The 27,885-nt window shown below is 60.2% G+C and overlaps 5 protein-coding genes across 7 annotated transcripts; 2 read left to right on the forward strand and 3 right to left on the reverse strand.

Moving 5' to 3' along the window:
• Nucleotides 1–1,299: 1,299 nt before the first annotated feature.
• PSME3 (proteasome activator subunit 3) lies at nt 1,300–6,013 on the reverse strand. The gene is made up of 11 exons (XM_061477666.1): nt 5,887–6,013; nt 5,404–5,436; nt 5,042–5,104; nt 4,464–4,568; nt 4,116–4,164; nt 3,410–3,522; nt 2,713–2,781; nt 2,428–2,495; nt 2,222–2,276; nt 1,910–1,996; nt 1,300–1,514 (listed from the first exon to the last, which is right to left on the reverse strand). Exons 1-11 carry the CDS (start codon nt 5,926–5,928, stop codon nt 1,434–1,436), a joined length of 765 nt encoding a protein of 254 aa, XP_061333650.1. The 5' UTR covers nt 5,929–6,013; the 3' UTR covers nt 1,300–1,433.
• A 156-nt stretch (nt 6,014–6,169) lies between these two features.
• BECN1 (beclin 1) lies at nt 6,170–10,735 on the forward strand. The gene is made up of 11 exons (XM_061477658.1): nt 6,170–6,343; nt 6,417–6,484; nt 6,576–6,634; nt 6,973–7,063; nt 7,236–7,372; nt 7,770–7,964; nt 8,178–8,324; nt 8,866–9,015; nt 9,101–9,161; nt 9,604–9,746; nt 10,037–10,735. Exons 1-11 carry the CDS (start codon nt 6,217–6,219, stop codon nt 10,203–10,205), a joined length of 1,347 nt encoding a protein of 448 aa, XP_061333642.1. The 5' UTR covers nt 6,170–6,216; the 3' UTR covers nt 10,206–10,735.
• On the reverse strand, nt 10,302–14,752 carry CNTD1 (cyclin N-terminal domain containing 1). The gene is made up of 7 exons (XM_061477663.1): nt 14,577–14,752; nt 14,431–14,506; nt 14,040–14,214; nt 12,935–13,097; nt 12,358–12,502; nt 11,886–11,982; nt 10,302–11,450 (listed from the first exon to the last, which is right to left on the reverse strand). Exons 1-7 carry the CDS (start codon nt 14,746–14,748, stop codon nt 11,289–11,291), a joined length of 990 nt encoding a protein of 329 aa, XP_061333647.1. The 5' UTR covers nt 14,749–14,752; the 3' UTR covers nt 10,302–11,288.
• A 213-nt stretch (nt 14,753–14,965) lies between these two features.
• On the forward strand, nt 14,966–15,527 carry LOC133281838 (cytochrome c oxidase assembly factor 3 homolog, mitochondrial). The gene is made up of 2 exons (XM_061477684.1): nt 14,966–15,161; nt 15,248–15,527. Exons 1-2 carry the CDS (start codon nt 14,978–14,980, stop codon nt 15,358–15,360), a joined length of 297 nt encoding a protein of 98 aa, XP_061333668.1. The 5' UTR covers nt 14,966–14,977; the 3' UTR covers nt 15,361–15,527.
• Nucleotides 15,528–15,948: 421 nt separating this feature from the next.
• On the reverse strand, nt 15,949–27,853 carry WNK4 (WNK lysine deficient protein kinase 4). Of its 3 annotated transcripts, XM_061477635.1 has the most exons (20): nt 27,282–27,851; nt 22,196–22,368; nt 21,617–21,837; nt 21,378–21,535; nt 20,773–20,861; nt 20,476–20,695; nt 20,070–20,400; nt 19,781–19,911; nt 19,642–19,709; nt 19,421–19,562; nt 19,233–19,349; nt 19,014–19,160; nt 18,700–18,754; nt 18,421–18,567; nt 17,703–18,289; nt 17,391–17,487; nt 16,876–17,296; nt 16,563–16,765; nt 16,361–16,458; nt 15,949–16,282 (listed from the first exon to the last, which is right to left on the reverse strand). In XM_061477635.1, exons 1-20 carry the CDS (start codon nt 27,732–27,734, stop codon nt 16,265–16,267), a joined length of 3,876 nt encoding a protein of 1,291 aa, XP_061333619.1. In that variant the 5' UTR covers nt 27,735–27,851; the 3' UTR covers nt 15,949–16,264. The 3 variants fall into 3 exon arrangements, with proteins under 3 accessions (XP_061333619.1, XP_061333617.1, XP_061333618.1); XM_061477633.1 differs by having other exon boundaries at nt 18,421–18,754; nt 27,282–27,853; XM_061477634.1 differs by having other exon boundaries at nt 15,949–16,285; nt 18,421–18,754; nt 27,282–27,853.
• Between the last annotated feature and the right edge of the window lie 32 nt (nt 27,854–27,885).

The raw sequence follows: 27,885 nt of genomic DNA on the forward strand, positions 1-27,885 counted from the left end.
CCCAGACAGCAGCCAGAATGCAGTTGGTTTGTTACTGAGCATTTATTAGCGGGAAGACTAAGAGTTGACTTACTACAAACAACAACAGAAGAGTCTATAGCAAGGGCCAGCAGCCCTCCACACTCGGGGCAAATCCCTGGGAAACCAGCAAGAGACACCACGGCTCTTAGAGGTGGAAGCAGAAGAAACAAAGAAACTAAGTAAAAAACAAAGGGAAGGGAGAGAATTCATTCCATTTGTCACTGTTGTTACAATGGGGGGAACACAACTATTAAGGCTACTGCACAATGAGAATATACAGGTGTAACAGCGAGACCTGGGCAACAGTGAGGTTCCTGAAACAAATGACTTCACATTCCCTGAAGAGGGGACTTAAGTAGAAATACTATAAATAAGAAAAATTTTGGAGCTTGCAGCGTTCTGGGCCCATTTGCCACACACAGAAACTGATGCAACACAACCAGTCATTCCCAAAGGGGTTTGTAATGGACCATGAAACGTCCCGGAGGAGCCCCCAGGCACACGAGCATGCCCTCTGCAGGGGAAGGCCTACAGGGTCTGCCATGGGACCAGGTAGGTGGGCACCAGCCATCCTCACCCCAAGCACCAGCTGCACGGGAGCACTGCCAGGGGACAGCGGGGCTCAGCCTGAGCACGTGTGGAGACTACCAGGAGTTAGTATCGGACCCCGGCCCCCCCTCCTCTCATGCTGAAGGGGCAGCAGGATGTGTGTGAATAACGTTGGGTTTAGCCAAGAAAGGGGCTCTAAGTCCAATCACAACCAGGGGCAGAAGCCACCTGAGCTCCTGACCAGCTGGGACAGTGACCAGCTGAGTTTCAAGCACCACCTTGTGCTGCTCTGCACTGATCTAGCCAGAACTGACAAGGCAGAGGGACATGGGGCAGGTTCTGCTGTCAGGAGAGAGCCAGGAGGGCAGAGCGGGCAGCAGCACCAGGACCAGGAGGGGCAGGCTCCCCTGTCCTTGCAGAGCACCAGCAGCAGAGGGGCCCAGCAGCAAAGAGCCAGCTTCTCCCCCACAGCACCACCACCCCAGCATGCTCTGTCTGCCCCACTCCCAGAGACCCCAGCTAAGAGATGGGGCAGGACAGGGGCTTGGTCTCTAGTGTCGCTCCTACTCAGGTAGGAAGAAAGGCATGAAGGAATGTTCCTGCCTGGCTGGTGCTCTCACTCCAAAGCAGCCTCTAGGGCACCCCAAAGCAGCACGGCCTTCTCGGTACCAGTTACTAGAGGGAGGGAGAGCTCCTGAGACCTGAACAAAACCAATCACAAAACTAGGCAAGAGTTTCTTTAGAGTTTAACTAAGAATGCGATACTATTTCCAGCCAGTTTCCCATCTCGATAGTCACGTAACAAACCAAGGCAATGACGGTCTTTAGCTGACTGAACAGTTCTCAAGTTCAAACGTTGACACTTAATAGAGGGTCTCAGCATTGCTGCTCCGAGGCCTCTTGATCTTCTCAATGTTTTTAAGGATCATGTCATGCAAAGTGACCTGCAAAAAGGGAGACAAGGCCTCAGACAGGGTGAGGGGATGCAGCATTCAGCCTTCACAACGAGCCCAGGTTAAAGCAGCAGCATAGCTCACGCTGGCACTACCCTCATCCCTTGCATGCAGTCGCATCCCCAGTCTAAGGGCTTCTTCCAGCCAGACTGTGCAGAAGTCACCACATGTAACGCAGAAATGATTTCTCTAAGGACCCCAGGGATAGCTTGGGCTGCAGGGAGAGCTCAGGAGGTGCTAGATACCAGCACCCCCAGGAGAGGTGACAGTCAGTTCCTCTCATCAGAGCGGGGAGGAGGCAGGAGCGGGTGTACCCCAAGGGGAAGGGCAGGGCAGGAGGGTCACAAGGGCTCTCTCCTGTTGGCAAGCTCCAGTTTTCCACTTACATATTGATTCCTCAGCTCTGAAATGATCAGGCGCAGACTAATGTACTCCTTCTCGTCGATCTCGGTCACGGTGCGGCGATAGTCCTCCTGCAGGGAGCAGAGGCTGAGCCCAGCGCTGCCTCCCCAGCACCAAGGGAACCCCCCCACCCCTTCAACTGCTCTCCTCTAATGCAGATGTCCTGCATCCCTGCACAATCCCTCCCTGCCCCTCCCAAGACCCTCAGCCCAAAAAGGACAGTGATGAAGTGGCCCAAAGAGTCCCCAAAAGCAGCAGCATGTACCATGTACATCTCCACTTCCCCACTCACTTACCACATGAGGGTACTTAGCTATTTTGGAAACCAATTTTGCTCTTGTGATATAATATCTGATAAGAAAAGGGAGAGACTAAAGGTCAGATTAACAGCACCGAGATCTTTTTCAGGCCCAAGCTGCCCTAGGAAAGCTGGGGGACCTTCCCCAAGCACCTCCCTTTCCCAAGGGGCTCCCACAAACAAGGCTTGTCCTTGCATGCCTACCTAGAAATCTGGTCCAGGTAGGACGCTGCCTCACTCTCCACAGTTCGAAGCTCAGCGACTGTTTCCTCCTGCAGGGAAGAGGAGGAAGTCATTGGCTGCATGAGACTGCTCACTAGGGCTCTGCAAGCAGCACGTCTCAGCAGTGCCATGTCAAGCTCAGGCTGGGCTTTTAACACCTGAGTGAACACTATCAAATGAAAGATTCAGAGGAAGCCAAGAGATCCCTGTCCCTGGAGCACAGCTCCTCCTGCAGCAGGGCAGTGAGTAGAGCCAGCAGGGCCTCACCTGAATAGAAACACCAAAGTTGTTTCCATCTTCTATCCTGGGAATGAGAAGCTGCACCCACATTTTGACCTGTGGTGGAGAGATCACAGCACTGATCAATACTGACACCTCCACAGAGACCGTGCTCAAAAAGGTATGGAGGGGGCCAGAGAAGGGCCACAAAGATGATCAAAAGTTGAGAGCTGGGCTTGTTCAGCCTATAGAAGGCTCCAGGAAGGCCTCACCCCCACATTCCCGTGTTTAAAGGGTGGCTACAAAGAAGAGTGAGACCCCCTTTTGACAAGGACTCACATGGAGGAGAGGAGGGGTGATGGGCACAAGTTACTCCTGGGGAGATTCCAGCTGGACACAGGGAAGTTTTTCCCAATGAGAACTATCAGCTGCTGGGATAATCTCCCCAGGGAAGTGGTGGGGTCCTCAGTACCGGACACTGTTAAGATTCAGCTGGGCAGAGTGCTGGGCTATCTAGTGTAGGTCACGGTTTGCCTAGAAAGGTTGCACCAGATGATCCTTGAGGTCCTTTCCGAGCTGGGATTCTAGGATTATTTCCCTACACCTACCCCCAGCCACTCTCAGCCACTGCAATACAAATCCTGCCTTTCCTCATCCACAGAGTACAGAGGGGTCGGCTCCTTCCACCCAGAGCAGCTTTGCCTCCATCCTCCTGCTTCCACTTGGCTCCAGTGCTCATACCCACCGTATTACACTTCTCAATAAGCAGCCTGATTTCTGGTTTCACTTTCTCAATGATGTCCACCAGCTGCTGGTTGCTCTTCAGCATCCCATTGGGCATCACAAACACTTTGGTACCTACCAGCAGAGGAGAAAAACACCTCATCAGGACACACAGGAAGAGCTGCAGCAGCGGATCACACCGAAGGTCCACCTGAGCATCTGATCTCCTGCAAAGGCTTGTGGACACTGAGTCAAGCTATAGCTAACGTGCATGGAAGGGGAGATCTGACACGGGATGACAGCAGTTACCACAAGGGAAGAAGAGAGAACATGGAGCTGGAGAGCTCCAGGCTGCTGAGCCTGGGCACAAGGGATTTCCTGCTCCAAGTGTGCGAGCTGTTTGTGCCTCAGCTTAAGCCAAAGCCTGGTGTCTTCCTCCAGACAAGGAGAGCCACAGGGAGATGAGCTGCCTCTGTCAGCAAGCCAAGCTCAAGCAAGTACTACTTGTGGCTATCAGAGAAGTCCTAATTATGCTTCTGAGAGCTGGAACCTGACTCCTCCTCAACAGAAGTGTGGGTCAACCTTGGAGAGGTCGTGCGGACAGGCCTGCATGAGCAGCAGCTGCTGTGAGGACAGGGCAAGTGGGATTCGTGCCATTTCATATCCCCAGGGCGTGGTGCACTGGCTCAGGGTGCAAGCAGCAACACAAGGGACTTGGGGACTCTTACCCTGAAAGGTCTCCTCGCGGTCCTCCAGCTTCCTCTTTTTCATATTTGGCTAAAACATACAAAATGTTTTACTCACAAACTACTCGGGAGCTACAGCAGTGTCCCAAAGGAACCAAGGGAAACTTCAGAGCCTCTGCTACGCTCCTGGATCTAAGCATCCTTCTTTAAGAGCCAAGAAGGTCTGCAGAGCACAGTACTGCCTTCAGCAGACTTCCCAGAGCAGTTCCTAAGAGCCTTTGGGAGAGCCATGGCCTTTTACTGAGTGAGAATATACCTACTCCAGCACAGGGCAAGCCATGCAGTTTTAATCAAGAGAAGCAGGGATCACAGCCAAGAGAGTAACCTTACCCCATCCAGTCCATCGTGGCTGTTTGTGAGAAGAATTGGGTCAGGCACTGGGAGGTTCATGTCCGAATGGATCTGAGTGAGATCATGAATATTCAAGATAGGATCCTGGAAAATAAAGCAGATTTGTTATTTAATTATGAGTGAAGAAACTTTGTCCCACCAAACACAATGAGAAGACAAAAGATCCAGCTCTCTCTCGTATCCAACTATAAAATAAGGACAAATGAAACAGAAAGGGTCTAACAATAAGCCTGTGAGGAGCCCTCCCTCCACCCAAGAGCAGCGTGCCAGCTCCAGCCTGGATCAAAGCTATCAACTGCCTGCAGGGCTGGAGCCATGTGAGAGCACAGCACAGCCCCGCGTAGCAAAACATGTAAGAAAGATAAATGTGGTGATCACACAAAGAAAACTGCAAGGGGAAGCACCCCCTCTAGAGCCAACAGCCCTCAAATGCATGCGAGCGACTGAGCTGCAGCTTCACCCCCGTGCGACACAGCGAAAGACACAAGAGGCCAGGGCCTGCCACGGTGCTATCAGCGCTCAGCTTGGAGGTGAAAAAGGAGATGGGAAGATCTCACCTTGAGGAACCCATCGAGTTCTAACAGCTTCTTTGGGAAAAAGTTTGCCACCAGGTCTTCAGCCTGAGAGAGAAAGCACAGACAACGATGGGAAACAGCTCCCACCGCTAGAGAACAGCAGGAACCCAACTGTCCAAAGGCAGGAAGCAGCAGGGAACACGAGTGCTGTGGCTGCTGCCACACTGAGGCAGGGTGAGAACGGGCCAGGAGAGCACGAGGCTCGAGCCCCTCGCCACGGCTGGTGGCTGATGGGCTGCGGAGCTTCCTGGAGAGGCTCAGACCACAGCCAGGTCTCTCGGGGACATGGACCCGATGGGTTTGTCCCCATCCCACCAGCAGCAATACGGGGGGGGGACCCTCACCTCGCTTGTGATCCGCTCCCTGAAGGAATCCACCTGCAGGAGGAGAAAAGCAGCACTTCAGTCACTCCCGAGCCATACCGAGCGCCTCGGGGGCGCCTCCTGCCCTCCGAGGGACCCCCGGGAGCTGACCGAGCCGCTGGGCACCGAGCGGCCGCTGCCGGGGGCGCCGGAAGCTGCTCCGCCTGCGCGGGCCGGGCCCTAGCGGCCCATCCATCGGCACGAGGAGAACCCAACACCGGGCCGGCGGCGGCACCGGGCGCGGAGGGGCAGGCTCCAGACCTCGCTTGGGCCAGCGCCCGCCCTCCCGGTGCGGCGGCGGCCGGGCCGTGCTCAGCGCCCTCACGTGCAACGGCCGCGGTGGAACCAGCGGGCAGCGGCAGCAGCGGCGGCGGCGGCGTGAGGCCGCCCCGCCCCGAGGCCCGGGCCCAGCCCGCGCGGCGGGGGCGCTGAAGAAGGGGGGGAGGCCGCCGGCGGGGTGCGCACCTTGAGCTTCACCTCCGGGTCCACCTTGAGCAGCGAGGCCATGGCGGCGGCGGCGGGCGGGGAGCGTCCGGTCCGCTCCGGTCCGGGGGATGCCGCGGGGGCCGCGCTGCCGCTGCCCCAACACCGGCGTCGCCGCCAACCACCGGAACTGACGTCACGCGGCGCGCCCGCCAATTGGCCGCGCACTCTCCCTCCGCCGCCGAGCCCGAGGTCCTGGCTGCTCACGTTAAAAATGGCCGCCCCTCGTTACACCCCTGACAGGACCGCGCCCCCGCGGCCGCACGTCACATCCGCCGCGCGGCGGTGGCGATGGCGCGGGGCTGAGCGGGCATGGAGGGCAGCCGCGGGGCCGGCGGCACGGCGCAGGTCAGCTTCGTGTGCCAGCGCTGCGGGCAGCCGCTCAAGCTCGACACCTCCTTCAAGATCCTGGACCGCCTCACCATCCAGGAGCTCACCGGTACCGCGGGGCGGAGGGCGGGCGGCGGGGCGGGCTGTGGGGCCGGGCACGGGTAACGCCTCCTCTCCCGCAGCCCCGCTGCTGGCCGCTGCCCCTGCCCGGCCCGGGGACGCGCACGAAGAGGAGAGCGCCCTGACGGAGGTACGGCGGGGTCGGGTGCGCTGGTGGGGGTGTCCCCTTACGGTCCTGTGTCCCCTGCCGTGCCCGGTGACGGTGTCCGCTTGTCCCGCAGGAAGCCTTCGCGGAGAACCGGCAGGATGGCGTGTCCAGGCGGTTCATCCCGCCGGCCAGGTACGGCCGCGCTCCCGGCAGGCCCCATCCGCCCCTAGCCCGGGGAAATGGGGTCCCATCCGTCCCATCCCCGCCGGCAGAACGGGGTCCCCTCAGCAGCGGGGCCCAGCTGAGCCCTGCACGTAGCAACCAGTCCTGTGTGAGCTCTGTTTCCCCCGGGAGTGCGTGGGGCTGCCTGGGGCTGCCCCTTACCTCCGGGTGAACCCAACCACCGTCCCCTAGAGCTCACCCGCAATCCAGCTCCTCCTCTCCTGTGCTCGTCCCTTCTGCCTCTTAACCCAGCCTCAGGTTTAAGCCTGGCCCCTGAGCACTCAGCTCTCCATTAAATTCTTTCCAAGAATGATGTCAACAGAAAGCGCCAACAGCTTCACGCTGATTGGGGAGGCGTCGGATGGCGGCACCATGGAAAACCTCAGCCGCAGACTGAAGGCAAGTTGTGCGGGAGCTGGTAAGTTTGGGTACCTCCGAGCCAGAGCAGCACTCGTTCTGGATGCTCTGGGAGACGCAGCACTGGCCTCCCGGTGTATTGGGGGTGAGGTTTAGGTGAGGAGCCAGCAGCAGCCACGGCTTCACCCAACCTGATGGCAAACGCTTCCTGCAGGTCACCGGCGACCTCTTTGACATCATGTCCGGGCAGACAGACGTGGATCACCCTCTGTGTGAGGAGTGCACGGACACGCTGCTGGACCAGCTGGACACCCAGCTTAACATCACCGAGAACGAGTGCCAGAACTACAAGTGAGTGAGCTGGAGGCAACCCAGGACCAAGTAGCTTTAGGCTGGGGGAAGCCCAGAGCCTTCCCATGACCATTGGGATATCCCTGACTTGAGCACTTGGGGTTTTCTTTGATTGACATGACACCTTCACCTGTGAGAGTCCCGTGGTAACAGCTTCTCCAGCTGAGGTCTGTGGCATTCCAGTGCAACCCAGGGCTCCACAGAGACAGTTCCTGTCAGGCAGCGGCAGCCCTCGGTCACCATCTTGCTCCCCTGCTCTGTGTATTCCTGACTCATGGTGCAGGATCAACACAGCTTGGGAACAACAGCAGTGGGAGATCCCAGTCCCCATCTGCACTGCTGCCAGCAGGAGCCTCCCTGCCATCCCTGGTTTGGTAATCCTGGCGCTCTCCTTTAGGAGGTGTCTGGAGATCCTGGAACAAATGAACGAGGATGATAAGGAGAAGCTGCAGATGGAACTGAAGGAACTCGCACTGGAAGAAGAGCAGCTGATCCAGGAGCTGGAGGATGTCGAGAAGAATCGCAAGGTTGTGGCTGAAGACTTCGAGAGAGTCCGGGCAGAGGCGGAGCGGCTGGAGCAGGAAGAAGCTCAGTGAGTGACCCACAGCTCAGCTTATGGCAGGGATTTTAAGTAACAGATAAATGAGATTATAACGTAGAGAAAGCTGTAAGTAACAGCCAAATGCAGGTGGCTTGGTCTTTGCAAAACTGGAGTTGGCATGGCCAAATAAGCCCTGGAGTACCAGGAGAGCAATTGCTTGTCTGTACATGCACTTGACATTTGTTGTCTTGCTCTTGTTCAAAGGTATCAGAAGGAATACTGTGAATTCAAGAGGCAACAGCTGGAGCTGGATGATGAGCTTAAGAGTGTGGAGAACCAGATGCGCTACGCCCAGATGCAACTGGATAAACTAAAGAAAACCAACGTGTTCAACGCCACCTTCCACATCTGGTACCGTGGGGCTGCTCGGAGCAGGGACAGCACTAATGGGGTCACACATACCTAAAGGAGGCTGCAGAGAGGCTGTTGTTGATAAGGGCCTGTAGGGACAGCACAAGGGGAATGGCTTGAACCTGCCAGAGGGGGGATTGAGATGAGCTCTTAGGCAGAAGCTCTTCCCTGTGAGGGTGCTGAGGCGCTGGCACAGGGTGCCCAGAGAAGCTGTGGCTGCCCCATCCCTGGCAGTGTTCAAGGCCAGGTTGGACAAAGGGGCTTGGAGCAAGCTGCTCTAGTGGAAGGGGTCCCTGCCCGTGACAGGGGGTTGGAAGTGGATAAGCTTCAGGGTCCCTTCCAACACAAACCAGTCTGGGATTCCATGATAAACAGATAACAAGGGTTTTCTATTTACATACGATTTGTAATCAGAGCCCCAACCCCCCTTTGCTGAGCTCCCCGTGCATGGGGGATGGCTGTTACACCGCAGCCATCACACACTTTACTGCCAGAAGCTGTTCCTGCTCCAGCAGTTTATTTCTAATTCCTCCTATCACAGGCACAGTGGTCAGTTTGGCACAATAAATAACTTCAGACTTGGCCGGCTCCCCAGCGTGCCTGTAGAATGGAATGAGATCAACGCTGCCTGGGGGCAGACTGTGCTGCTGCTCCATGCCCTTGCAAACAAAATGGGCCTGAAGTTTCAAAGGTACATGCCATGTAACGCAGCTTTTGCTTCTGGCCCAGACAGAGACAGTTGGGGTCATCTGCCTGTGAATCCCATCTCCTTTCAGATACCGTCTTGTACCATATGGCAACCACTCATATTTAGAGTCCCTCACGGACAAATCAAAGGTAAGAGACCCCACACAAGTCACACTGACCTTGAGTGCCACAGAGCCCTGGTCACAGAAAGCAAACTTAGCTTTTTGTGTCTATGGTACAGGACAACTACGTGCCACAACTTCTCTAACAAAATAACTAGTATCTAATCTAGTAATTCCATATCCTGTATCAAGCTGCTCTTCCTGCCACCTGGTTAAAAACAACAGGACTCTGGAGTCAAACACTGCACTGGCCAGAGGAAGATGGTGTGGGCTGGTTGTTGGCGATTAGGAACCCAAGCCTGCACGTAACAGGCACCAACCACAAAACAAGTCACACTTGCTACGTGCCACAAACCATTTCTAAGGATCCGCTGACAAATTTAAGCCTCACACTACAGAGGACTAAAGAGCTGCAATGACTATATCTAAATGGGAATACTTAGAGTGCTTGAAACCCATCTCTTTTCCAGGAGCTTCCCTTGTACTGTTCTGGAGGCCTGAGGTTCTTCTGGGACAATAAATTTGACCATGCGATGGTGGCTTTCCTGGACTGCGTGCAGCAGTTTAAAGAGGAAGTGGAGAAAGGGGAAACCCGGTTTTGTTTGCCCTACAGGTGAGTGCTGCTGTCTGACACAGCAAGTGAACACCTCATGTGCAGCCCCACACAGCACCGACTGACATGGTTCTGCCCTGGAATCAGCCCGTGATCTTTATAACGTGCAAGATTGCCCCATTTCTCTTGGTACTTAAAGCCGGTTCCTCAGGTGAAGACCTGAGGCTTGGTAGATTTCTGTTAAAACCAAAGTATTCTTATATAAAATAACAAAAATGTCAGGTTGAAATGTCACATGGAAATGAAATGCTCGCACTAGTAACACACTAATGAAGCTTTGTATGGTCTAGGATGGACGTGGAGAAGGGAAAGATTGAAGACACAGGCGGCAGCGGTGGCTCTTACTCTATTAAAACACAATTTAACTCTGAGGAGCAATGGACAAAAGCACTGAAATTCATGTTAACTAACCTGAAGTGGGGTCTTGCCTGGGTCTCATCCCAGTTCTATAACAAGTAACCATGGGAAGAACTCGTCCTGGCAGCTGCAGGATGTCTGTGTTCCGTCAGAGAAAGTCACATTAAGATGTCTCTTAATATTAACCAGTATAAAATGTTTACAATACCAAAAAACCACAAGACACTTTATTTAAAAGACCATTATTACAAGTAGTATATAGAAAAGCAATATGTAAAGTTGTGTCATGGAGCTGAACACAATAAAAAGGTGTTAAATCAATGCTAAACTGGCACTTTGAGGTTTATAGACTGAAATTACTGCTGAACTTCAAAGGGGTGAGTTCAGTACCACTCTTACAGCTAGAGAAGTGAAATGTTACAAACACAGGAACGTGGAGGAGCTCAAGGTAACTGCAGTCTGAAATAAAGGATTCTAAGTCATGTCAGTACTCTGTGCCGCTCAACGTAGCAAGGTTTGATACTGCTTCAAGTACCGTTAGCTGGGATGATGCTGGTGTTTGTGATACTTCCTGCAGCCTGTTCTCACCTGGAGGTGCACCCAGTAAATAATAAAACACTATTCTACACGGAGAGTGCTTCCATGTGACATGGGCACAGCTCCCAGTGACGGGCTCAGCAAGTCCCTGCTATCGCGACAGTCGCATCCCTTTCCAAACTGGGGGAGCTGTGCCTTTGACCACAGAGGTGGGCAACTGCCTGCTGGGCTGGGAGCAGAGAGGGGACACAGGAACATCCCGGCTGCCTGGGACAAGAGTCAGCTTTAAAGCAGCAGCAAATAGAGAAAGCAAGTACAGCTCTGTTTGTAACGGGGTTGTGAGCTGCTCCTAGTGCCCTTACCACACCACGCGCCTCACTGCCGTTTCAGAACGTGACTCCTTAGGGCTTGCTCCTTGTTCAAGGGAACTTCTGTTCGGAACTAAGCTGATGTAGGTCTTACAATAAAGACTTTTTCTGCCCAAAGAGGTTATTTCTACTTGGCTCCTGGCGCCTCCCTTCACAGCACTGGGGTGTTGCCTGAAAGGAGCTTTTCTGACTTAACCCTGGTGTTCCAAACAAAAGCAAACCAAATTGCATGGGGTGCTCTGGGCAGTGGCAGTGCTTTGCTGCCCTGGGGCAGGCAGCTCTACTGAGGAGGCCCAGTTCTGTGTTCCAGAGCTTTTGTTCCACACCTCCTGTAGCCCTGCCTCGGACTGGTGCTGCCAATGACCTGTTTCAGTACTGCGTAAGAAAAATCTTGTATGCTCTGTGAAGTGATGCCAGTGATACAGTTCAAATGCTCCACAACCTTAAAAAAAACCCAAGAGAGCAACTTACTAACAGTGCCTAAGAGATGTTCCTTTACATACTTCTTAATCCTGCAAATCTAATGGGAATAACGGGAATAAGTGCTCCATGGCCACACTTCAACAAATGTGAAGCCTCTCGGTATGTTTTCTATGTGGCTGGGGGTTTGTTTGCTTGGTTTAGGGGGGTTTTATGTTTGCTTTGCATTTTCTTTTTTAATCACTTCTACTGAAGAGGTGAAAAAGCTACATACAGGCTGTGAAGTAGTCCCACGGGATTACTTCACCTGTATGGGGTTTGTTCTGGCTGTGGAGATGCTGAAGCACAAGGACATACACACACTAATGCACGCAGGAGCCTTCCAACACCCTCACACGTGCTTCCTGCTGCACTTCAACAACCCACATAGAGCCAACACCTTTGGAAGTGACTGTACCTGCTTCCAATGCCCAGGGTTTAGTACGAACATGCTTGTGCTGATGGTTCCTACAGCCAAGAGCATGAAATCTTCCTTCACTGTCAAAAACTTTGCTCTGCAAGTAAAAGTGTCTCTTGGTGTCATCAATGCCAGCTTTGCAGTTCAAAAGCACCTGCTTCTGGGAGGGCTACAAAGCACACGTTCACTTGCTCAGTCCAAACAGAGCCTGATGCTGTTAACTTCAGTGGACAGTGCCAAAGCTGGGGTTTTATGATTAAACATTTCCCTAGCTTGCCCCTAAAGCACCCGTGTAGAAGCACATTGCTTTGAACATTAAGCTCAATAAATGCTGAAAGCCCCTCAAAATTACTGTTTTTTAAAAAACATGCCCCCCAAAAGTGGCATCATGGGAAATATGCTACTATTTCTTAAGGGTTTTTTAGGGTTTTCATTTCAAACAGTTAAAGCATCAGCCATGGGAGCTACTCACACTTGCAGTCTGCTTGGTGTGGAGTTTTCGACGGCAATCTTCAACAGAGTGTCGTAGATGGCATCTCGTGCAAGGTAGGAGAAGTCGAGGAGCTGAATACACATCTCATGTAAGGGCTTGGTGGGAAGCAAGCAGCCGTTGTACCCTAGCACAGGGATCACACAGGATCAGCACCACATCCCAAGGCATGAAACTGGATTAGAAAGAAGCCGCGAGCCAAGGATGGAGACTCCTGGTACCAGCTACCCCTTGTTTCTGAGTGCCACAGGCTTTCTCAAGCTCAGTATCATCTCACTGATACCTAAATTCAGGTTGTTAGACCTGGGCACTTGTAGGAAACATGTTCTTGCATTAGGTTTTGGGGGTTTTAAACTCTTCTACTGAACACATCATGTTCAACATGCTGTCCAACAGCACTCATCGGATTCTAGTACGGACAAAGTTCTCACCCAAAGAGTAAAGCCCTGCACAATGTGAATGCACCATATGCCAAAATCTGTAAGAGGAGACAGTCTGGTTCAAACCAGCAATGGCTCTATTCCACCTTTTGAAAACCCTCTCCTCTTAATCCTCTTACCCAGAACCTCCAGGAGCAACTCCACGTAAGCCAAAGGAGTCGAGACGTTGACCTGGAAGTGCAGAGTTTTTAGAACAGCAAGTTCTGACTCGAGCAGCTCCTGTTTCGTGTACGAGTACTTCAGAGACTGCAGAAATTTTAAAGCTACGTCGCTGTTAACTCTCTGAAGGAGGAAAAAGAGGGGAAAAAAAAGACAAATGAGCTCCTGAGCAGTGGGTAGAAGCAAGCACCTCCTTGGTTTACTCCTCCCACTGGATTTCAGCCGGAACCACTGCAGCTCCCATGGCTCTCTAACCCTAACACCCCTGTTGAGCTGGAATTAAAACTCCAGTTCAGACCTTCTCTCCCCAAGGTTTCCCTTACCCCACAATCTTTCCCCCTGCAGACATACACCTTTTGACAACCACAGACTTTTCCCCACTGCCTGTACTTTTTTGCCCGCAATATAGGGAACATCTCACAAATTGCTACTTGACAAGTGACAATTCATCCACCCTAAATGTTTAAACCTAAATTTAGGTCTCCATTTCAATATACTTTGCATTTTATGATCAGTAATAGTTTTCAAATTGGAAATACTAGAATCATAGAATTGTGTGGGTTGGAAAGGATCTTGAGATCATGCAGTTCCAAGCCCCTGCATGGGCAGGGACACCTCACACTAAACCATCTCACCCAAGGCTCTGTCCAGCCTGGCCTTGAACACTCCAGGGATGGAGCATTTACCACTTCTTTGGGCAACCCATTCCAGTGCCTCACCACCCTCACAGTAAAGAACTTTATATCTAATCTGAACTTCCCCTGTTTAATTGTAAACCTATTTCCCCTTGTCCTATCGCTCCAGTCCGTGATGAAGACTCCTTCTCCAGCATCCTTGTAGCCCCCTTCAGGCACTGGAAGCTGCTCTGAGGTCTCCAAGCAGCTTCTCTTCTCCAGGCTGAACAGCCCCAATGTTCTCAGCCTGGCTCCATACAGAAGGTGCTCCAGCCCCTGATTGCTTTCATGGCCCTCTTTCTTTCTAATCTTCTTTTTAACAGACATAAGTGTACCACATAGCTTGCTACACTGCTAAAAGCCATTACAAGAACAGGTTCATTGGGCTTACGTTATAGTGCAGGGACAGTTTGCTCGCGAGCTGAATGCATGACACGAGCCGCAGGACAAACGTGTTGTAGAGCTGATCTTCCAGAGAGCTGCAGCTGCTGCCTCCCCCCTGCTCACAGTGTTTAACGCTCTTCCTAGAGGACTTAGAGATTTGTTCCACCTGCTTGATCATAAACCTACAAAACCCAAAACTGCTCAGAAAACCGTTCTCTTCTGCTAAGCAAAAGGACAAGCAGCAGTTCTGCACGTATTCAGCTCAAAAACCTGAGCTAAATCAGCAAAGAGAGAAAGCTCTGGGGCTGTGAAAACCCACCACAGGTTGGTTGAGGGAGCGGTCCAGGGCACATGAGAGAGAGACAGGGAACACACCGAGCACCCGGGCTGCTCCGTACCTCTCAAGTAACTCCACTGCCTGGTACCGCGCCGACGGGTCCAGGCGCCACTTTTCAGCCAAGAGGAAGATGAACTCTGCAGGAGAAGGGCAGAGTCAGCCCTGCCCCGGCCCTGACCGCCACAGGCCGCCGGGCTGGGCCCTCACCCACGATCCGCGCCTCCTTGAAGCACCCGGCCCCCTCGGGCAGCTCGCTCAGGTGCCGCTCGTTCTCCGTGGCCAGGCGGATCAGCGCCTCCTCGATGACCTCCGGGGACACCCTGCCGAAGGCGGGGCCTGGCTCGCGGCACCGGGACGCTGCCTGCACCTGGGAGCCCATTGCCCGCCCCCGGTGAAGGCTCCGACGGCCCCGGGAGCGCAACCGGGACCGGCGGCCCCCTCAGCACGCGCGCGGTCACGGGGCCCCGCTCGGCCAATCAGAGCGCGTCCCTGCCGCAGCCAACCACTCGACGCCCCGCTCCCAAAGCCGCTTCTGATTGGACGCGTGTCTCTGGTGGATGTGACGTCAGCACGCTGTACGGAAGCGGCGGCGGCGGCGGAGGGGGAAGATGGCGGCGCAGGAGCCGGGCCGGGAGGCGGCGTTCGCTCGGCGCATCGACCCTCGGCGGGAGCCGGGGCTGAGCCCCCAGCAGCGGCTGCACATGGAGTGGGTGGAGCGCGCCCTGCGGAGCCGCCCCCGCCGCCGCAACGCGCTGCTGGCGCTCGGCATCGGCGCCGTCACGGTCGGGATCTGTATCCTGCGGGGCCGGGGCGGGGCGGGGTTGGGACCGGGACCGGGAGCGCTCCGCGGCCGCTCTTCTCCTTAACGCGGCCCGCAGACGCGTACACCTTCTACTCGGTGTCGCAGGAGCGGTTCCTGGACGATCTGGAGCAGGAGGCGGAGGCGGCGCGGGCGCGGGCCCGGGCGCGGGCTGAGAGCGCAGGGAGCTGAGCGCGGAGCGCCCGGCCCGGCCCCGCTGAACGGCGTGAGCTGCAGCCCCCGCGGAGCGGGAGGGGGAAGCGCCCGGCCCCGGGTGCGGGCTCTGGGCCTGCCCGGTGCGGTGCAGGGAGACGCGCCGGGGGCTCCCGCGCAGGCGGCTGCCTTTGCCAGGGCCCTGCCCGTGGCTTCCGTTAATAAACACCGCGTGTGCAGCCTGCGTCGGTGCCCGGTGAAGTCGCTGCTGGTCAGAGCCCGGCTCCGGTGTCTGCTGAGATGGGGCAAGTTTCTGCTTTGCTCTTTTCTCATCTTAGCTCGGTTTGAGCTAAGGTCACGAGTCCCGCCAGACAGACACAAACAGACCCGAGCTGGATTTAATTGGTATTTATGAAACACTTTCCAGGCATCAGTTCATAACTGAGTGCACCCGCTGCTGGTCCTGCTCACGTTACAGAGCCCAGGGAAGCTCCTTCTGGCTCCGCTGTGCAGGATGAGCTGAGGGGGGCAGCAAGCAGGGCAGCCCTGGGGCCGTAGGTCCAGCCCCGTGCATCATCCCACACAGAGCAGGGCTGGATCAGCCCCGGGGCAAGGCTGGGATGGATTGAGATCACTGAGGGGGGGGGGGTGGTTCTGCCTGCGGGGATCCATAAGGGATGGCAGCGCCTTGCACGTGTCCTGCAGCTGGGGTTGGGCTGGAGAAACAGACTGGGAACGGCAGGGAGGGGTCCAGGGGGCACAAGGAAGGAGGAGATTGGAGGGCAGATACAGAGGGCTGGAGGTGAGGGGCTGCGGGCACCCGGCTGGATCGGCCCCACGGCGCTGGCTGCTCCCAGGGCTGGCGCTTCCCTCCCGGGAGGCGCGGACGGGGCTCTCCCCCACCCCGGGGGCAGCAGGCACTTGGTTGAGGTAGTTCACGAGGTCACTCCTGGCCAGCCGGCTACTGGGAAGAGAAGCAGCCGTGAGCAGCGGCAGCACCGCGGGGCCGCCGGGGGCAGCACCGGCGCCGAGCTCTTACCACGCGGCTGAAGTCATCGGCGAAGGTCACCCCTTTGCTGAGCCGCTGCTCCTGCGAGCCCGTGCTGCTGCCGCTCAGCGAGTTGCGGCGCATGATGCCTGCGGGGACACGGCGGCCCTGAGCGCGGGCACCAGCGGTGCCGCAGCCCCGCGGTCCCCAGCCCGCAGGGTCCCGAGGGGTTGAGCAGAGCAGGGGTCGGCACCTTGGGGCTGCGGCAGCTCCAGGCGCTGCAGGCTGTTGCGGCGGGACGGGTTGAAGCTGCCCTTGGAGAGGCGGCGCTGGCGGCTGGAGAGCATGGCAGCGGGGGACACGATGCCCAGCGGCGGCTGCTTCCCCATGCGCAGGTACAGCTCCTCGATCTCCTTCTTCTGCATGCTCTGCAGCAGCTGCACCTCGGCCAGGTGCCTGCGGAGGAGGCAGGAGCTGGCAGCCGAGCCCTGCGCTGCGCCCAGCCAAGCTCGAGCAGCCTCTGTGCTGCTCCCCCGGGTGCAGCCCCCTCCAAAAGCTCTGCTCACTTCTGGCGCAGGTTCTGCAGCTCTTCCCAGATCTCCTCATCCTCGCTCTCGGTGTCGTCGCTGCTCAGGTAGGACAAGCTGCGGGAGTAGCTCAGCCACACCTGGTTTATCACCGCCTGCGGCGCGCTCTCGCCACCGTCCTCCCCAGGACCCTCCCGGTCACTCTCCGCTGCCGCCGCCCTGCCCTCCTCAACCGGCACTTCCTCAGCCTCGGGGTCCTGCTCCGCCATCTCCAGCACTGAGTCCGACTCGCTGCTTGAGCTGCCCCTTGTGGCAGGGGCTGCAGGCAAGGGGGAGCCCCTGGCTGCCGGCTCTGTGCCGTGCTGCTCACCCTCGCTGCTGCCCAGCACCGGAGACGTCGCTGCCAGGTCCTTGATTGGTGTCACCTGGAACCGGCCTAGGATCTGGGGCTTGGCCTCTGCTGGGGACAGGGGGCAGTTGGTGGGGTTCAGGGCACGAGGGCTGTCAGGGGTCTCACAGTGCTCTGGCACAGCCTCGGCCCTTCCCCGCCTCACCTTCGTTGATGGGCGAGAGCTGGGCCTTGGGCACGCCAGGGGCTGGTGACTCCGAGATGATGAGCGAGTTGCTGGGCTTGGGGGAGCCAGGCAGCACCTGCAGGCACTCCGACACTGTCAACCACCCCACCCGGGTCCCCCTGCGTCTCCTGGCCCCCACTGCTGTTCCCATGCCCTGAGACCCACTGCCTGCTCAGCCCTCCCTGCATCCCAGGGGCTCCCCACCCCATTCCAGGGCAGCATCTGCAGTGACAACCTGGCCCTCCCGGAGCTGAGCCCCACCTGAGGAGCCATTGCCACCCCAGCACTCACCGCGTTGCCCTCCAGGCTCCCTGGTGTGGATGTACTCAGCGATGGCAGGGGACTCCCCACAGCACTGCTGCCTGTGGGGCATGGTGGGGCTGGTGCTGGGGAAGGGAACGGCACGGGCCCCCTGGCAGGGGGGACATCAGCCCCTGCTGACAGCAGAGTCCCACTGAAGGCTGGTGCTGGCTTGACCATGCTGGCGGGGTCAGGGTAGACAAAGCGGGGGGGCCCCAGGACCAGGCTCTGTGGCCGCGGGAGCAGCGGTGGGTACACGTGCGCACCGGAGCTGGCGATGGAGGAGACGCCGGGCAGCAGCGTGTGCGCCACGCTCATCACTGCCAGAGAGAAGACATTGGCCAGAGAAAGGAAGGGGGTGGTGGGGGACCAGGATGTGCTGGTCATGGGGGGGCTCAGGGGGCTGCTGGGCTCGCTGGGAACAGGGGACGTGGGGAGCAGCAGTGGGGACAGCAGGGGCTGGGGTAGGGCTGTGGGGACGGGCCCGCCTGGGGTGCTTGGGGGGCTCTGTGGGAGCACCGGTGGTGCTGTCAGCCAGGAGGGAGCCACCGAGACAAGGGGCCAGGTCTGCACGGAGCCTGCAGAGAGAAGAGCATCGGGAGCACCCCAGCCCCCGCAGGCCCCCTCCTGTCCCTGCCCTGGCACCTTGGAGCCTCGAGCTGCCAAGGGCACGGGCCCAGGCGCCAGGACGGATGTGCCAGGCTGGTACCTGCAGGGGAGCCCAGCAGCGCTGGCTGCAGCTCACCGGCTGCCGGTGCCTCCACGGGGCTGCCGAGGTTGTTCTCTGATGGGGAGCTGCTCAGCAACGGTGGGACCGGGGACTGGACTGAGAGGCTGGGGCTGGTGGAGCCCAGGTCTGCGGCACAGGGGTGACAGCCGGCACTCAGCCAGGGCAGGATGTGCCCCATGGGCTTGGCCGGGGCCATTACCTGCCCTGCATGGGCCCTGGTGGGGGGATGAGAAGGGCCTGCACAGGGCAGAGACTTACCACTGAGAGAGGACGAGGAGATGGAGCGCGACAGCTCCTGCAGCGGCAGGTCCGTCTGCGGAGGGGATGCAGTGAGACAGCGCTGGGGCAGAGGCCCCGCACAGGCTGATCCAAGCTCCCTCCCCAGCCCCAGCACTGGGCAGGGTACACCACAACCCATTGCAAGAGCAGGCAAGTGACCTGGAGCCGCAGGCATGGGGCAGCTCCTACCCATGGCTAGAGGGCTCTGCACCCTGGCCCTCTCCCGCTGGGCTCCCTGGGGCCAGCAGCACCCACAGCTGTACTCAGCGCCGGTGCCTGCCCTGGGCACTCACGGGGCTGCGCTCAGCCTCAGGGCTCCGGGGCAGCTCCACAGCGCTGCTCCCATCCTTGCGGAGCAGGGTCTGCACACGGTGGATGATGTCCCGGATGCGGTGGATGAAGCCGTCCCTCTCCGACTTGAGGATGAACTCGTTGTGGACCTGCGGGCAGAGGGGTGGTCAGCGCCCAGCCCTGCCGAGCGCACTCCGACCCTCACCCTGCCCCACAGTCACCATGACGGCCGCAATCTCCTCTGGGTTGTCCCCGTCCAGGTCGAACTTGAAGGTCACCATCTTGTTGTTGTAGGTCTGCAGCTGGCACTCCACCACCCGGTCGTTCTTGTCCGAGATCTGTGGGCAGCGCGGCCGGCTCAGCCCGGGCTCAGGCTCCTGCCCACCCGCCCGCTGCCCGCGGCACTCACGTTGGTGATGCGGAGCCTGGAGCGGGCTCTGCGCCGCAGCAGCTTCCCCGCAGCCCTCTTGGCCGGCCCCTTGGAGCTCTGCTCGCCGGCCGACAGCCCCTCGCAGCCGTCGCTCATGCCCGACGCCACATCGGAGGCGTAGCTGCAGGGAGCCCCGACGGGGAGCATCAGCGCCGCCGCTCGCAGCCGCCCGCCCCGCGCCGCCGGCCCCGCGCCCTCACCTGTCCACCGGGGAGGAGAAGCCGCTGGCCGAGGGCAGGCGCTCGGGGGGCAGCTGCACCGCGATGCTCTGCGGGGAGAGGACGGCGTCAGCCGGTGCCAAGCCCGCCCCGGGCCCCAGCGCCGCGGGGCCGCGCTCACCGTGGGGAAGCAGCGCGCAGGGCGGGCGGGCGGCGGGCTCGACGGGTCCCCCGCCGGGAAGCTGCGATGCGCCACGTCCGGGGAGTCCAGGAAGCCGGAGGAGCTCAGGTACCCGTCGGTCTCGCCGTCGGCTGCGGGAGCGTGGCGTGAGCACGGCCCCGCACGGGCTGTGGGGCTTGGTCACGGCACAGCTGGAGGTGGGGAGGGGGGACACCACCCCCAGCCGCTTCCCACCCCAGGTCACCCCCTGTGGTCCCCCCAGCCCAGCCCACGCTGTTGCCCCACTCACAGGTGGCCGAGGAGTAGCTGGTGTGCTGGTAGCTGAAGTGCTGGTGCTGGTCGGCCTCGGGCTCCTCGGGCTCGGGGGGGAAGGTGCTGCTGAAGATGGACTCCCCGGAGCCGGGTGTGAGCAGGGAGGGCACCGGGGCTCCGGGCGGCAGCGGGGACTTGAGCTCCTCCAGCATCCGCAGGACGCCCGCTGGTTGCTCCGGCTCCGCAGGCGACCGCATCTCCTGGGAGCGCTTCAGCTTCTCCCGCTTGCGCTTGATGGCGACCACACGGTCCCGCACCGCCTTGGCCACCAGCTTGTAGTCAGCCTCGCAGATGAAGCCCAGGACCACCTGTACGGGAGGGCTTTGTCACGCTGGGCTGCAGGGACCCCGCAGTGCCCAGGGCTCCTCCATCCTTGAACCCACCATCTCCTGGGCCACCTCCTCCGCCACATCCTTGTAGAGCTCGAAGAGGAACTCGATGGCGTTGTTGTCCTTGTACTTGCCGTGCAGCTTCTTCGTGTCATCCATGCGCAGCCAGAGCTTGAGCCCAGACTTGACGCCATCGTCCTCCTCCGCCAGCTCCACGTGCACCCCCGTGTCCTCCTGGAAGAAGGAGTGCTCCAGCAGGTCCTGGATGGTGTACCTGTGGGGAGCACAGCTCAGCGTGGGGCCGGAGGCTGGGAGGGGGCTCTTCCACCCAGGCCCCTGGTCCCCTGCTACCTCTCGTCCTTATCCATGCGGATGCAGCCCTCGATGATCTCCTTCAGCTCCGGCACCTTCACCTTGTAGAAGCTGCTGGGCTTCAGGCCCTGGGGGTGATGTGCATCAGCATCTCCTGTGCTGAGCCCTGCCATGGTGCTGGGTTTCCAGGGCTGAAGCCAGGCTCTGCAGGGCCATGGTGCCACCAGGCACCGCCCCACCGGCAGCAGGGACATGTGGGGACAGGGCTCCCAGCCCATGGCCCCAGCAGCCTGCGTGCCCCGGGGCGCCGGGTTTCCACCCCAGTGAGCAGGAGCCAGCCAGCACCGTGCGGGGCAGCCGCGGTGCCCCAGGCGAGGGGTGGCTGAGCAAACCTGCGCCCGTTCCACCCCATTAACGTGCTGGCAGTGCCTGACGCAGGGCGAGGGATGTGGGGCCTGGCCAAGCCACCGACCCCCCCAAGCCCTGTCTCACCACCCAGACTGGTTTTAGCTGCTGCAGGACCTGCAGAGTGACACATGTGGGGGAGCAGCGAAGCCAAACAGCTCCGTGGGACCAGCACCCCCCTGACCCCCTCACCCGGCTCAGCACCAGCACCAGCATCGCCCCAGCTCGGGGCCGCTCACCGAGGTGACCTTGCGGTAGATCTGGGCAGCGTTCTGGCACTCGGAGTAGGGGTACTCCGAGGTAGCCATCTCCAGCATGCACATCCCGAAGGCATAGACGTCCACCGCCTCGTCGTACTTCTCCTCATACATCTCCGGCGCCATGAACTCGGGGGTACCTGGGGGCAGGAGCGAGGCTCAGTGAGCCCCATCACCGCCCCATTGTGGCAGCCGCCAGCCCTGTGCCACCAGCACCCCACCTATGACGCTCTTGGCGAAGGAGGCTCGCTTCAGCGTGGCCAGCCCCAGGTCCCCGATCTTGACGGAGCCGGTGGGCCCCGTGATGAAGATGTTGTCGCACTTGAGGTCACGGTGGATGATGGGGGGTGAGCGAGTGTGCAGGAAGTGCAGCCCCTTGAGGATCTGCCGGCTCCAGCGCTGCAGCACCTTCAGCTTCATCTCCTTGAACCGCTTCAGATACCTGTTGGGGGACGCAAGGGGGCTCAGCCCCAGCCCACCCTCCTCCCGCTGCCATGCTGAGCCCATCAGGGCACAGCGGCGAAGAGCATCTTGGCTGGGCTCTGCAGACACAGCCCAGAAAACACAGCCCAGGAGGAGCCAAGCTCCGAGCATCAGTGCCAGGAACCAGCCGGTGCTGCCGGGGTGCCGGGGCCACCCCATCCCCATGCAGGGTGGTGCCAGGGAAGCTCCTGGGTGTCCAGATCCCACCTGAGCCCCACCAGAGCCCATTGTCCCACCTCAACAGCCATGTCTCCCATCACTGCAGGGACCCCATTCCCTCCCCTCACACCCTGACCTGGCACTGGGCCCCTGCTCACGTTTTCAGGGTGCCGGATGTCATGAGCTCTGTGATCAGCACGATGCAGAGCTGGCCTTTGATGGATGACTTCCAGGAGTCATAGAAGCGGACAATGTTGGGATGCTGCAGCCCCTTCAGCATCTCCACCTCCTCACTGAACCGCTGCCGTTCTGTCTTCGACAGCTTTCGTGTCTGTGGGAGCAATGGGGAGACGTGATGGGGGCATTGTGGTCCTTAGCGAACACAGGGGGATGCCCTGGCTTAGAAGAGACTCAGATGCCCTCATCCCTACATACGAGGTACCAGGGGCTGCCGTGGCCCCAGTGCAGAGCTGGGATCAGACCTGCTGTCCCCCAGCACAGGGGCTCACGTGGGGCTGGAGCCGTCTCTGACCATGGTCTCACTCCATCGAGGCAGCCTCCATACCCCAGCCTTGCTCTGGATGGAGCTGCTCACCCCCAGGCTGGGGAAGGATGGCCAAGGCCTCCCATGACAGATGCTGTGAAAGGTGCCCTGTGTGGGGGCCGCCTGTCCCCATCCCCATTGTTCTTATCCCCCACCAAGGGATGGGGAGCCCCAGCTGCAGCCACCCAGCCGAGGGGATGTGCAGGGGCTCTGCAATGGCTGCCCCCCAGCACAGCCCCTCACCGGGGCACCAGCAGCTCCCGGCGCCGGGCACCGGCATGGCCGGGTGTTGGGCCAGCCTCAATGAGGCCTTTGTTGGGGAGAGCAGGAGGGGGAGGCTCCAGCTCAGGTTTTTCCATGTTCCTCCTGCTCGAGTTAATTAAAGTGGAAACCGAAGCCGAGGGCACTGAGCGGAGCTGGGGCTGGGGCCAGCAGGGAGGACATGGACCCCTCTTCCCGAGGGACACGGCCCCATAAGGGGGGAGCCACCAGCCAGACCCAGCAGGAGCCAGGTCCTGCCCCAAGCCCAGAGAGCTGCAATCCCTGAGCCCCAGGCAGGGACCGGGACCGGGAGCAGCGACAAACACCACAACCAGGGACCCCAAAGGGCCCAGCCACTGCTGAACAGGAGCCCCCCAGCCAGGACCCCCATCCAACCCTGTGGAGCTGTGGGACCAAGGAAACCCCCCAAGCTGCTGCTGGCAGCCGCGGCGCTGCCACCACCAGCGCTGCCAGAGCCGAGCTCGGCTCCTTGGCCGGTGGCCGCCTCCATCAGCACAAGCAGCTTTCCCAACATCTTCATTGCATCACAGCGGCCCCGCGCCCGGGCTGGAGCCGCTCCATAATCCCCTCTGCTTTTAACACACGCTCAGGGACCCGGCTCAGCCCAGATGAGAACCTGAGCCCTGCTGCAGCGGATGAATGGGACCTTTCATACCCGAGGAGGAAAACAGCAACCGAAGCCTGTGCGTGGCCCAGGGCACAGGGGCGGCCCTGCCCAGCGCCGTGGTTGCCCTCCCACCCCGGCCCCATCCCCACCGAGGAGCCTGGGGGTTCGCTGCGCCCCACAACCCTGCGAGGGCACGGTGAAGCCAAGAGGGGCTACAAACAGCGGCAGGAAGGGAGCCCCCATCAGCCACGGCTCTCCCAGCTGAGCAAGAGCGGTCCCCGCTTGGAGCCCGGGTGCCTGGAGACAAGCCCGGGGGAGCTGCGCTTGTCCCCAAGCCTGTGCCAGGGCTCAGCCGGCTCCGTTCCTCCCGCACACCAAAAGGAGCAGCGGGTCCCGTTCACCGCCATCCCGCCGAGCACCCACGGAGCGCTGGAGCGGGCAGAGCGGCCCGGCCCCAGCTCGGGCAAAGGAGCTGCTCAGCCCCGGGCAGGCGCTGGGAGGACAGGGCAGCGCTGCCAGCCCCGCACGGGGACACCGCGTCCTCCCGCAGCAGCGGCTCGGGCAGGGCAGGGGAGGACGCTGGGGACGGGTGAGGAGCTGGGTGGCAGCGGTCCAGCCCCATCCCCTGCGCCAGGAGCTGGCTGCTGGGGAGCCCGTCACGGCCAACAGCGGGAGGAGGGAGCGCTGGGCACGGCCGGGGACGGCTCCCGGCTCTGCGGCAGGAGGCTCTGCCCGGAGCGGGGAAGCACCAGCGCTGTCCTCGGGGTCTGCACCCTCCGCAGCGCCCCGGCTCCGTGGTGAGCCCTCGGCCTGTGAGGGGCTGAGAGCTGTGCCTGGGAAGGGGGATTTAGGCTCCGCAGGGACGCTCACAGTGATGCTGTGGAGGGGCACAGAGCACTGGAGACAGCCCAGGACCCTCCCTGTGGCCACATGCACCCCAGTGCATCACCACTGCCACCACCACCACCGCACGCTGAGCAGTGACCTTGTGCATGCTCGTGAGCACACACTCATGTTTCCAAACCCACAGGACCCCACCGAGCAAATCCCATCACCCTGCTCAGTTCATCCCATGCAGGGGCAGAGATCCCAGGCACTGTTCCAGGGCCTGGCCAGGCTCAGTCGCATGGTTCCCAAGCACAGCACAGGCAGGATGGGCTGGTGGGCGATGGACAGGGTTTGAGGAGGTGCAGGGCTTTGGGAAGGTGCCCACAGCCCCTGGGGTGCAGGAGCTGGGGGGGCACAGCAGCACCCAGGGAGCCCAAGGGGACCCACAGGAAAACCACTCACAGGCAGGCATTTACAGCTCGATCCTGCTCTGGGCCTCCAGCTTCCTCCCTGCTTCCTCCTTCCTGCTGCCCGCAGCACCTATCCACAGAAATAGCCCCCAGGCTAAAGCTGGAAAGCACAAACAGGTCGCTGCGGGGCTGCGGCACGCAGGCAGGAGGCAAAGACAGATGCTGCCTTCAGGCCTGGGGTAGCGGCACAGGGGGACAGGGACGGGCAGGTCCCCAGAGGGGTCCCACAGGAAGGCAGGGGACAGGCAGAAACATCCTCCAGGTGACCAGGTAGCCGGGAGGGAAGGGCAGGGCAAGGATGGAACAGAGAGCTGGGATTTGGGATCGGGAGCCATCAGAGCAGCCGGACAAGGCTCTCTGGACCGGAACAGGTCAGGGCTGAGGTCAGGTATTCATTTAGAATTGAAAGGCAATAAAAGGAGAACTGTGAAAGACCCGGGACAAAGCTATTTTTAAAAGGGCAGAACCACAACCAGTTTTATTTGCGGTTCCAAATCCCGTATTTGTGTCACAGTGTCTGATTCTTTGCATGATTGCTGAAAAAACAACAAACTGCTGAAAGTCCTTTTCTGTGCTCTCAGACCCTTGTGGGACGTGGATCTGGGGACAACAGACACTGGATGAAGAGCAGTCAGTGGCATGGAGAAGGGAAAGGGCTGGGGCAGAGCGATGGAGCAGGGGCAAGCACCGGGGCTGCCCCTTGAGGGGCTCATGTGTACAGCCAGGCTGTGGCTCCCCTGGGAGGTGACGGTGGTGGCCCAAGGAGCCGGGTCTGCCAGGCACCGTGGGATGCTCATGGGATGATCCCCGGCCAGAGCTCGGGCACTCATCCCACTGCAGCCCGGCAGGCTCAGGGCCGGCAGCGGCACCGGCATGTGCCCGTTGGGCTCGGGCACAGCAGCTGGTTCTGCTTCCCAACTCCATTCCCTCCACCAGGGATGGTGCAGCCTCGTCCTCTCGCAAGACACCAGCGCTGCCCCTGCCTGCTCCATGACCAGCCCTTTGGCCCCGTTGGCACTGCTCTGGGCTGCACAACAACCACCAGGGCCGCATCCAGACCCAGTGGACACACAGGAGCTGCCCTGACTCAGGGGTATGGGGACAGGGGTCCCACAGGCGGAGGGCAGGGAGCTGGGGCACATCAGGATGAGGGGCTGAGACCCACAGAGCCAGCTGATGGGAAGCACCGGGCACGGCTCACTCATCCCGGGAAGGTCCATGGCTCACCATTCCCTGCCAGAGGACTCAAATGGAGCCCAGGAGCATTTGGGCAGAGCTGCACAAGGGGGGGGGGGCGGAGTACGGAGCCGGCTGAAGGAATTGTGCAACCCAGAGGCAGGCATAGGCCCAAGACCTCACCTTCCGCACGCAGCCCCCCCAGCATCACCCATTGCTATCGCAGGATCTTGCAGTGCAGGGCCCAGCCCGGCACCCGCCTGCAGCTGCACCAGGGCTCTCGGAACAAGGCAACAAACTGGCAAGACACGTTTGTCTGTTGACAAGGACTTGGACCTCCCAGCAGCCACCCCAGGATCGGGAGGGAGCCTGGTGGAGACTTTGGACTTCACCAAAGCCCCTCCCCAGGGGCTCCATGGAGAAAGGGGAGCCCCATGGCCTGGCTCTCCCTGCGCAGCTCCATGGACAAGATCAGGCCCATCGAAAGCAACAAGTGGGAGCAAGCATTGTGGAGGCAACACCTTCACCGCTGCCACCAGCGCCCTGCTGTCAGCATCCCGCTGCAGGGCAGCAAGCGGGATGGAGGAGCAGGGCAGCAGGAGGAGCTGGGGGCATGCTCAGAGACCTGGAAAACCACCGGTCCTGGTGCTGCCCGCAGAGAGCCCCTGGCAGCACCACAGAAACCACACGCGGGTGTCCACGGACACCACTTCAGCCAAGGTCAAGCAGCCAGAGCACAGCAAGGTCGCTCCCGACGGACGCCCAGCCCTGGGCCCGCTGCAGCACGTGCCCCTGCACACACCGAAGGCTATCGGAGCAAACCTCCAGCACTGGCACAGGCACAGCACCAGAGAGGGCTCCTGCCCTTGCTGCCCTTCCAAAGGGAAAGCTGCAGGCTGGTGGGCAGTGAAAAGGCAGCGGGTGCTCAGTCCCTGCAGCACGTCCTGGATCCACCTGTAAACCCCCAGCGCTGGGACCGGCACCAGGAGTGCAGGCGCTCCATAGCTCCGGTGGGCTCCATAGCACCGGCAGCGGGCAGGCAGACGGCAAGCAGCGTGTGATGGGCAGGGTGGCCAGGAGCAGCCCGTTACCGGGGAGCCTAGGCCCGGGCCAAGAGCCCCTGCGGCTCCAGGGAAGGGTGAGGGAACGTGAGGGGAGACTGAGCCCAGTGCAGCGCCTTGCCCCGCTCTGCTGCTGCCTGGCACCAACGGGGGACCTCGGGTCCCTGCCGGAAAGATCCCGCACGGCAGCGGCGGGCAGAGGGGCTCGGGGCCCGGGGGGGGGGCTGCCCATGATGGGGAACTTGATGGAGCAGGGCGCGGGCAGAGCGGCCGTACCTGCAGCTCGCACCAGGCCACCTCCACCGTGGTCTCCGTGTCCAGCCCCTTGTAGACGGTCTTGAAGGAGCCGCGGCCGATCTCGATGTCAAACTTGAGGAACCGGCCGTCGGGGGAGGTGGCGACCGCGCGCGTCTCCACCTCCTCGCTCTCCGTCTCCTCCGGCTCCCGGCTCCCGGCAGCGCCCGGCGGTGGCAGCAGCGGCGGCGGCGGAGACCCCCCGCGCCCCTCGCCCGGTGCCGGGTATCCCAGCAGCTCCAGCTCGGCCGAGCTCCGCCGGTTGAAGCGGGAGGAGGCGCGGCGGGAGTCGCGTCCCGAGAGCCGCCGGTTGCGGTGCGGGGCCCGCCCGGGGAGCCCCGGCCCCGGCTCCGGCTCTGGCTCCGGAGCGGAGTCGCCTCCCGCCCGCTCTGCCTCGGGCTGGGACATGGCTCCGGCGGGTTCTGCCGCAAGCATCGGCTCAGCCCGGCCCGGGGCGACGGCTCCCGCGCAGCTCCGCTCCCGGTGCCGCCGCGGCCCCGCAGCCACCAGCGACCGACGAGCACCGGCCCGGGCACCGGCTCCGGCCCCGGCCCAGCCCGGCGGCACCTCCCCCGCCCCGCCCGGG

Source organism: Pezoporus flaviventris, unplaced genomic scaffold, assembly GCF_033815535.1.
Source record: "Pezoporus flaviventris isolate CSIRO_AGI_PZ_B2104156 unplaced genomic scaffold, CSIRO_AGI_Pfla_v1 ptg000107l, whole genome shotgun sequence".
In the NCBI taxonomy this organism is placed as follows: Eukaryota; Metazoa; Chordata; class Aves; order Psittaciformes; family Psittacidae; genus Pezoporus; species Pezoporus flaviventris.

Bases quoted from the DNA above. Each gene is read 5' to 3' on its own strand.
- PSME3 (XM_061477666.1), bottom strand. From the start codon at position 5,928: ATGGCCTCGCTGCTCAAGGTGGACCCGGAGGTGAAGCTCAAG. The intron at 4,165-4,463 runs GTAAGGTTACTC...TGTATGTTTTAG, and splicing joins GCCACGATGGACTGGATGGG to CCAAATATGAAAAAGAGGAA. The intron at 1,997-2,221 runs GTAAGTGAGTGG...TGCTCCCTGCAG, and splicing joins TAGCTAAGTACCCTCATGTG to GAGGACTATCGCCGCACCGT.
- BECN1 (XM_061477658.1), top strand. From the start codon at position 6,217: ATGGAGGGCAGCCGCGGGGCCGGCGGCACGGCGCAGGTCAGCTTCGTG. The intron at 7,064-7,235 runs GCAAGTTGTGCG...CGCTTCCTGCAG, and splicing joins ACCTCAGCCGCAGACTGAAG to GTCACCGGCGACCTCTTTGA. The intron at 9,162-9,603 runs GTAAGAGACCCC...TCTCTTTTCCAG, and splicing joins CCCTCACGGACAAATCAAAG to GAGCTTCCCTTGTACTGTTC.
- CNTD1 (XM_061477663.1), bottom strand. From the start codon at position 14,748: ATGGGCTCCCAGGTGCAGGCAGCGTCCCGGTGCCGCGAGCCAGGCCCC. The intron at 12,503-12,934 runs GTAAGAGGATTA...TCCCTGTGCTAG, and splicing joins GTTGCTCCTGGAGGTTCTGG to GGTACAACGGCTGCTTGCTT. The intron at 11,451-11,885 runs GTACAGTCACTT...GTTTTTTTTAAG, and splicing joins ACCCTGGGCATTGGAAGCAG to GTTGTGGAGCATTTGAACTG.
- LOC133281838 (XM_061477684.1), top strand. From the start codon at position 14,978: ATGGCGGCGCAGGAGCCGGGCCGGGAGGCGGCGTTCGCTCGGCGCATC. The intron at 15,162-15,247 runs GTATCCTGCGGG...CGCGGCCCGCAG, and splicing joins CGCCGTCACGGTCGGGATCT to ACGCGTACACCTTCTACTCG.
- WNK4 (XM_061477633.1), bottom strand. From the start codon at position 27,734: ATGCTTGCGGCAGAACCCGCCGGAGCCATGTCCCAGCCCGAGGCAGAG. The intron at 20,401-20,475 runs GTGGGTTCAAGG...CCTCCCGTACAG, and splicing joins AGGAGGTGGCCCAGGAGATG to GTGGTCCTGGGCTTCATCTG. The intron at 17,488-17,702 runs GTGAGTGCTGGG...GAGTGCCTGCAG, and splicing joins GGAGCCTGGAGGGCAACGCG to GTGCTGCCTGGCTCCCCCAA.